This window comes from Drosophila tropicalis, unplaced genomic scaffold (genome assembly GCF_018151085.1).
Source record: "Drosophila tropicalis isolate 14030-0801.00 unplaced genomic scaffold, ASM1815108v1 contig_573, whole genome shotgun sequence".
NCBI lineage: Eukaryota > Metazoa > Arthropoda > Insecta > Diptera > Drosophilidae > Drosophila > Drosophila tropicalis.
The window spans coordinates 2,157,016-2,170,706 of NW_027173049.1; the positions used below are offsets into that span (position 1 = coordinate 2,157,016).

The window sequence follows — 13,691 nt, forward strand, 5'->3', positions numbered from 1 at the left end:
GCCAGTTATTAATTAAATTGTATCGTCATTTATTTATTTATTTATTTAAGTGATTAGATACCTTTTCTTGGTCACTGCGTCAACTCGAATCGATGCTAAACTGGTACCGAAACATGTTTTTGAAAATCTTAAATTTATAGTAATAAGATTCAAGATTTGGATTCAATGAATGTGAAAACCTGACCCTGATTCATTTTTTCTTTCAATATCCAATTTCCTTTTGCTCTCACGGTTAATGACTTTTCCAGGGCTTGATTTTGTTTGCTTTTTCAATTTGCATCATATGCAAATTCGATCTCAGCCACTATAAAAGATGTTAGGACTGTGATTCCCAATCACAGTTTACCTCACACATTGCATCTAGCTAGAACTCCGAGAACGACTCAAGGAAAGGTGTTAATTTGGCTTAAAAATATTTACAATCGTTGTGAAATTTTGCAAAACAATATTAACAATGGCTAAGGTAATCAGATGTGAACTACATTTGCTATTATAGACCATTCAATTGAATATTTATAATTTTCCATAACAGTTCTGGGTCATTTTGTTGGCTGTTATAGCGACGACTAGTGCGGGACCTATAGAGGAGGTAAGCAGCTTCTAAAATATTTTCTAACCATTGGAAACGTCTCTATTGATTCTTACTCCTTGTGCCTAGAAACGTTTAACCGCAGCCGCCGAGCCTGAGGCTGATCTAGATACGGCAGACTCTATTGGATATGGTTATTATGCAGCTCCAGCCCCAATTGCAGTGGTTCCTAGTTACTATGGGCGCTCTTCCTATGGCGGCTGGGGCGGTGGTTACAAATACAGCGGAGGCTATGGATATGGCCGGTATTATGGCGGTTATTACCGTCGTCCCATTTACCCTGTGTGGGGCTAAAAACCAAACCTAATTACATTAACCTCTTAACTCGTTTGTGACGTCATCAAAAGTGCTTTTGACCCCAAAAATTCCAACCGGCATTATCACAATTCACAATAAACATAACACACAGCACAAAATAATTTTAAATTTTTACTTCACTTGCTCCGAAACCGGATTTTGTACGACCGCTTCCAAAGAAATTTCAGCAATTATGGCTGAGACGAGGCTTAGGCCAGACATAAAGAAAATTTTAATTACCAACTTATTACGAGGTGAGCACTAGACCCAAAATAAAAGAATAAAACAGGTCATGAAAATGTTGTCAAAAATTTCGCTACATTTTCAAAAGTTTTCAAGCGTTACATAAATATGCGAATAAATATAATTTATGAATCTAGTGGCGGCGCGATGATCCAGCGTGTCGCTTCTTGGAGTGGTGCTGCTTTTCATGATGCTTATGGTTTGGCTTTGACTCTTTGCCCGAATGGGATTGCCTGGGACTCCGTTGGGATTTCAACTTATGCAGTTTATGGACGCCTCCAGCAACAAGGGGAATGGCCTTATGGGCATGTTTGTTTTCCTCAGATTTTGGTAAACGATGTACTGCGGAATGATGCTGATGCGGTTGCAAATGGTGTGGGTTCGGGCTGTTGCTTTGACGCTTGTGATGGTGGTGTTGTTGATCACGGTTCAAAGGCTGCAAGCCATAGGCCATGGCAATAAGGACAGCCACAATTAGTATCTATAGGAGAGCGGTGATAAAAATGTAAATAAACACTGAGTCAACTTCCTAGGAAACTATCAAAGTGATTAACACCCCTGGACAAAGGGGTTTTGGCTGCACTCCGATAAGATAACCACTTACACCCACTGTTTTCTTCATTTTGTTTTATAAATTTTTGTAGTTCTCCGTCTATTGTCTCTGTGGCCTGTGTAAACGCACTCGCATTCAATTGTCGACTGGTTTTTCGGAAACTCTTCCGCTGGTGTTTTTATATCGTTATCTTTTTATATGGTCGCCGCTCCACGTAAGTTCATACGAGTGTATTTCGTATGACCGAAAAACAAAGCACAAAAACAAAAAATAGTAACGAGTGGCCAGTTTTATGTGTTTAAATAATAATAGATTTAACCGATGTTGTTTGAAGCTGGGCTTGGACATAGAAAATTTAGCGTAAGCATGACTTTGTCAGTATTAATCATTAAAATTTATATTGCCCACGTGAAAGGGTAGTAAAGTCCACAGGCTACATACAATTTAAGATTTATGTTCCCTTAGAATGTAAGACCTACGTGTTCTTTCACAAAAGACTTTTCGTTGAATATTTAAAAACCATTCTTCCATTGTTCAAAAAACGCCTGACGTTTTCTAAACATTTCAGTTTTCTGGTTATTTGTTTAATTAATACTGTTTCAAAGTAAATGTGGTAAAGTTTGTGAAATGTGAAATTGTTGTCATTAAAATTTTTTACTCTTTTGTTGTGGATTAAAACTCTATTGCTCTTGTTAATTTGTTTTGTCAATTGCACAATTTTTGAAATTTGGACAATCAAATCAAAATTTGTAAATTTGTCTGTTGGAAAAAAGTTTTAAAGAAAGAAATAATGGTGTAAATCGAGAAGACAACATGAATATTCCCATTACCCAGCTGAAGATGAACTTAAGGTTTTGTTTACCAAAGATAATAAAATTATAAAGTTTATCTATTTTTTAAAATCAAAAATTAAGATGTACATACATATGTATGTATGTATGTATATAATTTGAAAGTCTTTAAACTGTGATTTTCTTTATATTTTATGCAGAAATGCCCTTTTAAGCATTAGCATTACTTTTTTATTAGCATTAAAAAGAAAAGAAAAACCAAAATGAAATGCTATTAAAAAAAATATAATTTTAATCAAAATTTTATCATTGACATTGAATAATGCTTATGAAAACACAATTTGTATTTACAAAATTTAAATTAGTTAAAATTTATTATTTAATAAATTAAATTAAAGAAAACTTTTTCTTTTAACTATAAAAACCGTTATGAAAAAAATCATTCAAAATTAAGAAAAACTATAAATACAAAAATTAAAAGTAAAAGAAAAAATAGAAAACAAATTTAAGTTTCTATTCAATTTTTCCCAATTTTTAAAAATAATAATTGTTAATGGAGTTGTGTATATTTCTTTAAAAAATAACCTAAATTAGGTATTAGCCACAAGGAAAATTTTAATTAATTCCATTTTCAATGCTAATAACAAAAGACTTCATTACAATCGATTTTTATACCCTAGCAAAAAGGGTATATTAATTTAGGTCACAAGTGTGCAACGCATAGAACGAAGCATCTCCGACCATACAAAGTATATATATTCTTGATAGTCCGTCCGTCTGGATCAACGCAAACTCCTCCTAGACCGTAAGAGCTACAGAGCTGAAATTTTGCACGTAGGCTTGTAAATACTGCAGGCGTTGTATATCTCGGATTCAGCCGGATCGGACCACTATATCATATAGCTCCCATACAAACCCCAAAGTCACGAACAGTGACTTTTCTCAATAACTTCGTTATTTTCTATGCTATTATCGTGAAACTTAATATTAAATTTGATTTGTTACGCCTAAAAACTACTGTGCCAAATTTGATCAAGATCGGATGACTATGTCGCATAGCTCCCATAGGAACGATCGGTGGAAAACAGTGACTATGATCAACATCTTCGTTATTTCCTATGATTGTAGGCCATTCTTTCGCAAACATTAGCCATTGATGGCTAATAGGTAAGGAAAGAGTTACCAAAAAAGTTGCAAGGGTACACAAACTTTGACGCGGTCGAAGTTAGCCCCGGCCCTCTGGTTTTTAACTCTAATGAATAAATAATTAATTAAAATTAAATTTTCTCAATGCCAATGAAAATAATTGAATTACAATATTTTCTTTTTCAATGGAAACGTAATAGTTCGTATTAGCAATGTTTTTTTTTTCAATGCCAATGAAATGACCAATTATTTGTTGTGCCTGTTATAAGAAAGATAGTCTCGTATTACGGTGCTTTCTTTGTTCTTGTGAAACCAAAACAACGAACACGTCAGCTAAAGAAATCAAATTTTTATCTATAGATTATTTACCCTTAAATGACTTTCATTTAGTGTTGAAAATTTAAAAATCGTTAGCATATATTTAGGATTTTCTACTTTAAATACTTGTATAAAAGTAGATATCCAGCTAAAATTGTTTTATTTTTGTTGCCACTTGTATTTACTCAATTCATTTTAGTTTGGGACTGAACATTACGAAAGATCTCAAGTCCAGTGTATTTCTCTAATAACATTTAAACCGAAGCCTTTTTTATATAGCCCTTACTGATATCAACTAAAATCCAATACGACTTATCTACTTTAGCTTTTGTATACACAAATAATATGTATGTATACCTGGTCATATATGTACATATGTATGTATAATCATGAATGTCTGGCACTCACTTGAGATCGAGATAACAGTTAGCTAGAAAATATTGCGTTTTTTATATGTAAGTGATATATTCATTTTGGCAAGATGATTGCTAACTTTCCAATCTAACGTCCATGTGGTAGAAGATCCATAGTAATTTAAGGCCCCTAAATGACGTCTGGGAGGATTGTAAAAAGAAAAAAAAATTTTATCTTTGAATTGCTTTCGTGCTTTTAGGGTGTTTTGTAATCTATTGATTTTAAAGTTTATTTATTGGATCTTTGCATAAGTGTGTGTATGTATATATATATTCTATGTTGTTAGTAGTATTGTATATAAATATATTAATGTTGTGGCTTGCGTTTTACGAATGCATTTAATCATTTGATCTTAACCAAAAGTTATTGGGATTCTTTTACTTGTGTATGTGAATGAACAAAATCAATCAAAAAAAGACACATACTAATTTCTATGTGTATATATGTAAAGAGAAAATGTAAAAAATATAATAATGGGGAAAAACATAAATAAAAAAATTGAATAATTCACAAACGTAAACTTAAAGCTAACATTTTTTTTGTTCGTTTTTTATAGTTTTTAAATTTTTTTTTGCATTTTTATATTATTATTTTTTTTTTTGTTTGTTGTGGGATTATAAGTTTTGTGTAATAGTTTACGACAGTTGCTCTTAACGTGGCTAAAACCATGGATGTTTTTTTTTTTTAATGGGCATAAAATAGAAGGACTACCGCAAAGCAAGGTTACTCCCTCGGACGATTTCGGATGTTTCGATTTTGAATTAGAATAAAGTTGAAGATTTTTATCATTGAACACATTGGGGCTCAATATGTCAGATTGTGGATTAGAGTTAATCGGGATAAAGAATGCTACAGATATTTTATATGATTTTATATGAATGTAATGTATGTAAGTGTTCCATATTGATTATTGATTTGATATTATCGGGATGTCGGTTAATTATATCTTCAATTCGTAAATCGTTCGTCTCTTCTGCCATCATTCTCGTTTATGGGGAGTCAACTACTCCTGGATGGTGTAAAGGAAATAGTAGTTCTCATTGTCATTGATGGCGGCTGGTGGTGCCTGTGGGGCCTTTCTAGACATCGGCTCAAAACCCATAAACAGAAATGCTTCAATCAAGCGTGCGCGTTCCGGTTGGTCCTTGCGCATGACCATTACAATGCCATCGACCTCCAATTTGTCCTCGGCAAACTCCAGCAATGAGATGAAGGTCTCCTTGGAGCCGGCTGGCGGTAAATCCTTGGGGAAGGCGACATACAGCATATTGTTATTTGGGTTTAAGATCGACATCCAATTGGTACTCTGGTCTTCGGTGACGTGCAACTTGATGGAAATGTGCACCGGCTGGTCATGCTGCAAGATCTGGCGCAGCACCTCTTGGCAATCATCTTCCGAGCACAACGAATGAATATCGTGTTGCATCGATGCCGACTCCAAGTCAGAGCATGATGAGGAGGTCGATGAAGATGCCCGAGAGCTGGCCTCGTACAAGCTGCCACCAGCCGAGTCGACCGAAGACTTCCGGCTGTAGCCTGGAATTGAACAACAATTAAAGGTGAAAAACAAGTTTTTTTTTTTGTTTTACAAATTATATTAATTAACTCACCCGTTAAGAGCGATGCCCTATCGTGATCTGTTCTGTGGTGGACAGGGACATCAGGACCACCACAGAGGCCCTACGCCGAGAGAGATGCGGTAGGATTCATTCGACATGTTCGTGGCGCAAGACGAAGTCGAGATGGTGCGGAATTTGCCATCGGAGGCCTTAGCTGCAGCAGCACAGGCGGCAATTCCGCTATCATTAAAATCTCTTCTAACGATACTACTACTTAAAATTGGGTCGCTGGGTGAAACAAAAAGAAAAGAAATTAAGAAAAGGATTAAACAAAGTTCCTAAATTATTTATAGCACAACGAATTATTTTTTTATCCATAGTGTCGATTTTGTAGAGCTCATTGTGTTTATTTACCAAAGCATTTTAAAGTTTTTTGGGGCAATTGATGGCTTTTTCTTGAGGCTCCTTAACGGCGCAATAGTCAACAGTTAACTAACTGCCACAGCGACAAAAAGCAAAACCAATTCGTTATCGCTTAATGGCCAAGCAAAATAATTAAATCTACATTTTGCCTTTGTTGTTTTTTATGACGCAGGAAACGTTTATGGTGTGTGTGTTTGTAAAGATAAGTTCACCAGCAGTCGCAGTCTTATCTTCCAGTTAAACAAACGCGGCGATAAAACCGATAACGATACTTTTTGGGAAAAAGCAACCCTGTACTTTTTTCACCATACAACATGGCGACGAATGGCAGCTGGCAACCCTGCACACACACTCACTCACACATACTCGCAAACGTATAGCGTGAAAATATTTTCCGGCATCGGCATTGCGAAAAAAAACTTTGTTAATTACTTAAAAGAGGAAAAAAACTGTGACAAATATGTCTATTGGTGTCCCCATCAAGGTTCTTCATGAGGCTGAAGGCCATATTATTACTTGTGAGACTATAACCGGAGAAGTGTACCGCGGCAAGCTGATCGAAGCAGAGGACAATATGAATTGCCAAATGACACAAATTACGGTCACATACCGGGATGGACGGACTGCCAATTTGGAGAATGTGTACATACGGGGCTCCAAGATACGCTTTCTCATTTTGCCCGACATGCTGAAGAACGCCCCTATGTTTAAAAAGCAGACGGGCAAGGGCCTAGGTGGAACTGCGGGTCGCGGTAAAGCGGCAATACTTAGAGCACAGGGTGAGTCAAAAAAAATTGCAACAAACACTGCGGACAGTTTTTAGACTGAATTTGTTTCAGCACGCGGACGAGGCAGAGGTGGTCCCCCAGGCGGCGGGCGTGGCGGAGGCGGTCCTCCTGGTGCTCCGGGTGGCGGTGGACGTGGAGCTTGGCAAGGTGGCCCCACTGGCGGACGTGGACGCGGCGGATTGTGAACGCAACGCCATCAACAACTGATCAATGGCATTTCTAACAATTAAGCTAAGGGAATTCTAACTATATTAAAAAGGGGGGATTATTATTTGAATATACAACCAAGAAATTTGTCGAAATGGAAAACCAAATCGAAGTTTAGTAGTTTTTTCTTTTATTTTCCCAAAGCCATTCAAGTTAGTAAAACCGTCGATTTTCGAATATTATACAAAGAGAGCAATTCCATGACAGTATTACAATTCGGATGTATTAAACTGGACTGTCGACGGATAGCTCTCTTCATTTCGCTATTCGGATGCAGTTTTGTGCAGGGGCAGGCCCAAAAAATAAGGCAAGTGAAGTTAGCTGGGAGGTTAACTAGGGGGTGGGGTTAGTTTTGTTTTGGGTTACGTCGAATATCATACAAAGAGAGCAATTCCATGACAGTTTTAAAATCGTTTAACTGGACTGTCGACGGACAGCTCTCTTTATTCACTTATTCGCTTTTTTTATAGTGTAATAAGTATTTGTATTGTTAAATTTAAAAAAATAACGAAAATGGGACTTATACGAAACACAGAAATAAGCTAAATATTTGTCTTGTTTTTCCTTTATTGATGCCAATTAGAAGGAATCACACGAAAAAAAAAATATTGCGCACTTGGCAAAAGATTTTAAATTGAGAGAGATTTACCGGCGAAACGAAAAAAAGGGGGGACAACGACAGAGACGAGAACGTGCGAGGCTGGCGGACAGAAGAGCACAATGAATACGGAACACGAGTTCGATATATGAATATGTACATATGTATGTATGTATATGTTTGCGTCCGTGCCTTAATAATAACTGCAATTTATGGCCAACCAATTGAACTCCCATTGCATGTGACACAGTTTATGGATACCCACCCCTGTTCCTCTCCTTCAGTCGACAAATCCTTCAGCCGCTCTTCCGTCTCTGACAAGAGCATAGTTGCTGCGGCCATTAAACCTAAATTCTTTTTCTCTCTTTCACTCTTTTAGTTTAAATCACAGATAAATCTACGTAGTTTTAGGCCTGTATTTGATCAGTTTATCACAGTTTTGTTGCTTGGATGAGACTTTTTTATTAGATCTTGGAAGTTTACATTGAAACGTTGTCGGTCTCTTGACGGAGATTACGTATTATTGCCTTTTGTTCTAAAAAAGCAATAAAAATCTGTGCAGCTTTTTGCTGTTTATCTCTAGGTTTGCCGTGTAGCGCGTTCTGTTAGGCGTTTGTCTAGCGACTGACGACATCTAAGTAGCAGTGGCAACATTTATGAGATTCTAGTTGGACATAATAGATACAAATGTAGATATTCAAAACAAAAAACAAGTACAGTTTCTCTGTTATAGTATACTAGTTTTGAAATATTTGACAAATTTTATGTTTAATACTATAAAAGGCCTACATTTTGCCTATAGTCCTTACATATGTACATATGTATTTATATTTTTCTTTGACTATAAATACTAAGTACTAATCGTTTAATTAGCATCAAGTGAGGTTACTTGCTATTGCCATGCTTCTAGCACAAAAACATCTCTACTAGCATTTGAGTCACAGATCCATTTAGGACCTACATATGTATTTAGATTGTGTTTTTTATTTTTTTGCGTCTGCACGTGCCCGTCATGACAGTATACATATGTATGTATATGGAAAATGGAAACAAAAAGGCAATGACAAATCAATATATGTATGTATATATGTATGTACATACATACATATATATGTACATTTATATGGATATACACATATACATATATATATGTACATACGCACATATTAAATTTAGCCAACGATATTGTAGCCGAAAACAAAAACAAATTACTTATACAGGGCGGGTGCTGCTGACTATGAAATGCCCTCAAATACACATATGTATTATTTTGCATATTCGCGTTATTGTATATAAAAAAACTGATCGAACAGCAACTATGTACGCAAATACATACATATGTACATATGTATATAATTTATAATTTCTTTCGAGGAATTCTCTGCACATTCCATTCTGAGTAACTTGACGTTTTTCTTTATTCATTAACGCACGATAAACTCCTTTTCAGGGGAATACCTACATATGTATGTACTTTTGTTGTAGTTTTGTAATAACATTTGTTGTGTTTTTTGTATATGTACATACATACAAACAAATGTACCTCTTTTCGCTTGTGTAGGGTATGCCAACGAAATGTAGAGAATATTTGCAGGAGGAATGTTGGAAGGGTGATTGGGGGCGGCGAATTTGCATACAAATATACATACATACATACGCGTGACCCATTCCCGCGCACAAACACTTCGAAACATACATACATACCGTGTTTCAAACTGGTTTCAGTTTCATATGGATTTACAGTTAAACTTATGTACATACATATATGTATATTTACATACATACATATGTACATATCTACTCACGTTTTTGCACCACGCAATGAAATTAATATGAAAGCTAAAGGCCAAAACTAAATTTAAAACAACGACCCAATCGCTCACATGAAGTTTAACAACGTTAAATTCAAAGTGCAACCTTGTGAGACAAGAACCTTTTACGAAACGTCTTAAAGAGCACGATAATCAAGATAAGATTTTATCTGGGACAAAGGCACGGTAACTTGTGTAACTTGTGATGATGAATAGGATGAAGTTGTTTGCAAAGAGATAGGGAGGCAAATTCCACATCATAATATAAACATGTCTTAAACAACGTGTAAACAACTTGTTGTAGGAGGAGGAGAAGCAGATTTAGATTTATAAGACAAGAAATGTCATATAAGATAAACACAAGCACTTTTATTGTATCATGTGTGTGTGACCATATAACAATAGAGAACTGATAAGACAAATCAGAAATCTGGCGTAGAAGAAGCTACCAGAAAAAGTTGACAATGATGCTGAATGACGATCACAAGGAGGCTGACTATGCGACCCAATATTGAGAGCATCATGATTCTCACATTCCTCTTTGTTTATCTCGCTTGCCACACACAACTTTAATGCATTGCAGCAAATGGAATTTTCCGTTGTTGCCATTGCCTGTGTGTGTGCATTTAGTCAGTGCGTTGCTTATGGTAAATGTAAAGTTTCCCCCTCTGATGGGCCAAGAAAACTCCCTTCTTGCCAATACTGGATGATGCAAGCAAGGTTTGACCCCAGTCACGTAATCCCAAAAAATTGCGCAGTAGCAGTATGTGCAAACATACATACATATGTATGTATGTATGTACATTCATCCGTTGTATATGAAACAACGATACTTAACATTTATGTAAGTTTTGAAAGTACATACATACATACATACATATGTAAGACTCTGTAAAACTTTTTACTTTTAAAACTACTACCTTTCTAGCTGAGAAACAAACAATACATACATACATATGTATGTATGTACATACATCGTATAGAAACACAGTTTACCCCAAAGTCATTGGGTCGTTCGGTTCATTGTTTACATTTTTAATAATAGGAGAGAGATAGGCAAAATATACATGTAAATAAACCATAGTCCAGTTAACAACATTGTTTAAATAACACTGTAGAACTTTTTTTTAACATTACATTTTACAGTACAGGAAGAATTCTTCTTCATGAGGAATTTCCCTGAGAAGTTACATATTTTAAGTAAACAATAATTATAAGCCGATTACTGTGTCCGTCTGAATGTACTAGAAGTCGGTCTTTGTGTTTTCGAATATATCAATTAAAATCATTAAAAACATACATACATATGTGTATTTTTATATGTACATATGTATGTACAAATGTATACGTATTAGCATACATGCATATACATTATGTATGTACAAATGTATACGTATTAGCATACATGCATACATACATATGTATGTATGTGAATGTACCCCTTAAAAAAGTGTATTAACAAGAAATGCCTGCATAAATAGCAAGTAAAGCTTTCTCTAGAATTTTCTGTAGACAGTTGCAAAAATCATATGGGTCTAATGCAATGTTGAACTAATTAAAAGCAAAACGGTATAATGAAAATAATAACAGCAAACAGACTCACACAAATACAATAAAATTAACTGTAAACACACACAATACACTCATATGGGTCGCACATATTTACATACATATGTACATAAACACAAGGGTACAGAAGAGTACCTCAATGGTGACGTTGCCATCTTGGTGAAAACGCAACCATCAATTATTACACAATTTCGTTGTGCTGTTTTATTATGACCAGTCATGCTCAAACTATAAAACAATAGACCTTGAATAAAAAATTATTAATAATTTTACGTTGACCGCCACCAAGCAATCAGAATTCTCACCCAATCAGCTCCACACATCAGAGTGTAAGCTGATGGGGTGGCAACACTGGAATATGCCTGACAAAATGGCAGCTGAGCGGATGTTGGCAACGGGGTGCAATGCAAGAGGGGGAGAAACAAAAACAACAAGTATGTAGAAAAGAACGTAAAATAAAGTAAAAAATTACATTTCAAAACTCAAACATGTTATCTAACAAACAAAACATGTGTTTGAAATTAATTTATTTACTCCACTTACGAAAAGTTTGCCCCATTGAAGGCATTTGTGTTTATTTCTCTTTGTTTATTCTTATTTGATTATGTATGACGAACACACACCTACATACACACACATCAATAAATTCATATACATGTGTATATATCAATGCATATGTATGTCTGTGCTTTTGGTTAAAAAAAAATATATTTTTACCACCACCTTAAATTCCACTTATTCTATTACACTCTACAAACCATTACAACCATAACTACTTTTTTTTCTTTTTCTTATTCGTATGCCACCAATTGGAAAATGGGGGACACTATTTTCCATTATTTTGCATTCTTTCTCTTTATCACACTACAAAATCGATTTTGCACTATTTTTTTTTTTGCTTGTACTGGCACCTGGGAGGACCATTACTTACAGTTTATTATTCATACTTGATGGCATTTTTACACTTAATGGTTGCAAATTAACGCACAAAGAGTTGAAATAAAAGATTTTTAAATCTGCTCGGAGACTTTAACAAGCTTTCACCGTTAACGTTGGCGCACTTCCTTCTTCGCTGAGAACTGGAAACAAAACAACAACACCCACACAGTAAATTCGCCAAATTCAGGCAAATACAGGTTCGCTCAAATAGGGGGGTTTGGTAGGTTCGCTCAAATAAGGGGGTAGTTTGGTATACCAACATCAGGTAAAGGAGTCGAACTCGAGCAAAGGAGTCGAACAAAAGAGTTGAACATGCAACAAACAAGTCGAACATGCAACATTGAAGTCGAAGATCGAACAAAAGAGTACATCCGTTGACCAAAAGAGAACAAACTGGCGTTGCCAGATACCAAGTGTGTAGTACAAAATTTGCGCCAATTTCAAATTAAATTGAAGAAGATTTTCGACAAAAAATGTATTTTTACGAAAGACATTTTACAGAAATTCGACAGAAAGTTGGTAGAAGGAGAACTTGGTAGTTCTTGAAATAGCAACATACAACCTGCTCATTTTTTGTTTTCTCGAAAATGACCCCGAGCCTGCTCATTCAAACGATAGAAATTGTTTTTTTTTCAAAGTGCCAAATTACTTTTATCAGATAAGTAAAGATAAAAGTTTAGGATGTTTCCAACAGATACACATTTACCTGAATAAAATAAAATAAATAAAAAATTTTTTATGCCACGAAATCATTAAGAAATCTCGTAATCTCTTTTAATCACTATCTAAATTTATAAAATGTAAACTAGTGTTTTACAATTTGAATGCTTTATTATCGAAACATTTTGATAATAAAATATGACATATGTTCATTGTAGAGGACATAACCACATGTTACATTGTTTCTTGACAAAAATTGATTATAATTTTAATTTTTATTATTATTAATGATTTCAAAGTCCTTCAGTTATTTGTTTTGTGTGTTTTTAGCATTGTCTTTTTCAATAAATTAAGTGCACATTGAAGTGAAATTTTTTATTGGCTACTTTAAAAGTCGTCGGCCTCCAAAGTGGGCCAACGATAAGAGGAAAGCCGCTGGAGGCCAGAATTACTGGATGCAGTATCCACTGAAGCTGGCGTTAGATCCAACATGGATGTAATTCTGATTGAAAAAAGTTAATCTAACACACAGTCAAATGGAGAATATTAGATTGGATTTAAGTTGATTGGTTATTAACAGAGATATTCTATACATCTTATTCCAATCACAGAGAGCAAAACGGTTATAGTCAACATTTCCCAGGTCAATTTAATTTATTATTATAATAAAAATTTGTTTCCATATTTCCTATGTTAAATCAGTATTTTAAGTTTTATCTATAGGTAATTTCACAGATAGGTTGGAAAAAAATAATTTTCTTAGCACCAGTAGAAATTAATAACATC

General features: G+C 35.0%; 3 protein-coding genes across 3 annotated transcripts; 2 read left to right on the forward strand and 1 right to left on the reverse strand.

Moving 5' to 3' along the window:
* The first annotated feature begins 322 nt into the window (after positions 1–322).
* On the forward strand, positions 323–1,008 carry LOC137575321 (uncharacterized). Its single transcript, XM_068287835.1, has 3 exons — positions 323–463; positions 533–589; positions 659–1,008. The coding sequence occupies exons 1-3, from the start codon at positions 455–457 to the stop codon at positions 881–883; spliced, it is 291 nt and encodes a 96-aa protein (XP_068143936.1). The 5' UTR covers positions 323–454; the 3' UTR covers positions 884–1,008.
* Positions 1,009–4,544: 3,536 nt separating this feature from the next.
* Oda (Ornithine decarboxylase antizyme) lies at positions 4,545–8,546 on the reverse strand. Its single transcript, XM_068287607.1, is given in 4 exon segments — positions 4,545–5,887; positions 5,962–6,013; positions 6,015–6,198; positions 8,192–8,546. Coding segments are annotated over 4 exon segments (846 nt in total). The 5' UTR covers positions 8,269–8,546; the 3' UTR covers positions 4,545–5,354.
* Positions 6,679–7,435, forward strand: SmD3 (small ribonucleoprotein particle protein SmD3). Its single transcript, XM_068287608.1, has 2 exons — positions 6,679–7,112; positions 7,173–7,435. Exons 1-2 carry the CDS (start codon positions 6,794–6,796, stop codon positions 7,304–7,306), a joined length of 453 nt encoding a protein of 150 aa, XP_068143709.1. The 5' UTR covers positions 6,679–6,793; the 3' UTR covers positions 7,307–7,435.
* Positions 8,547–13,691: the final 5,145 nt, after the last annotated feature.

What these genes read in the sequence shown, in the direction of transcription:
- SmD3 (XM_068287608.1), top strand. Translation starts at nt 6,794, where the DNA reads ATGTCTATTGGTGTCCCCATCAAGGTTCTTCATGAGGCTGAAGGCCAT. An exon ending in GGCAATACTTAGAGCACAGG is followed by an intron (nt 7,113 to 7,172) that starts GTGAGTCAAAAA and finishes AATTTGTTTCAG; the next exon opens with CACGCGGACGAGGCAGAGGT.
- LOC137575321 (XM_068287835.1), top strand. An exon ending in GTGCGGGACCTATAGAGGAG is followed by an intron (nt 590 to 658) that starts GTAAGCAGCTTC and finishes CCTTGTGCCTAG; the next exon opens with AAACGTTTAACCGCAGCCGC.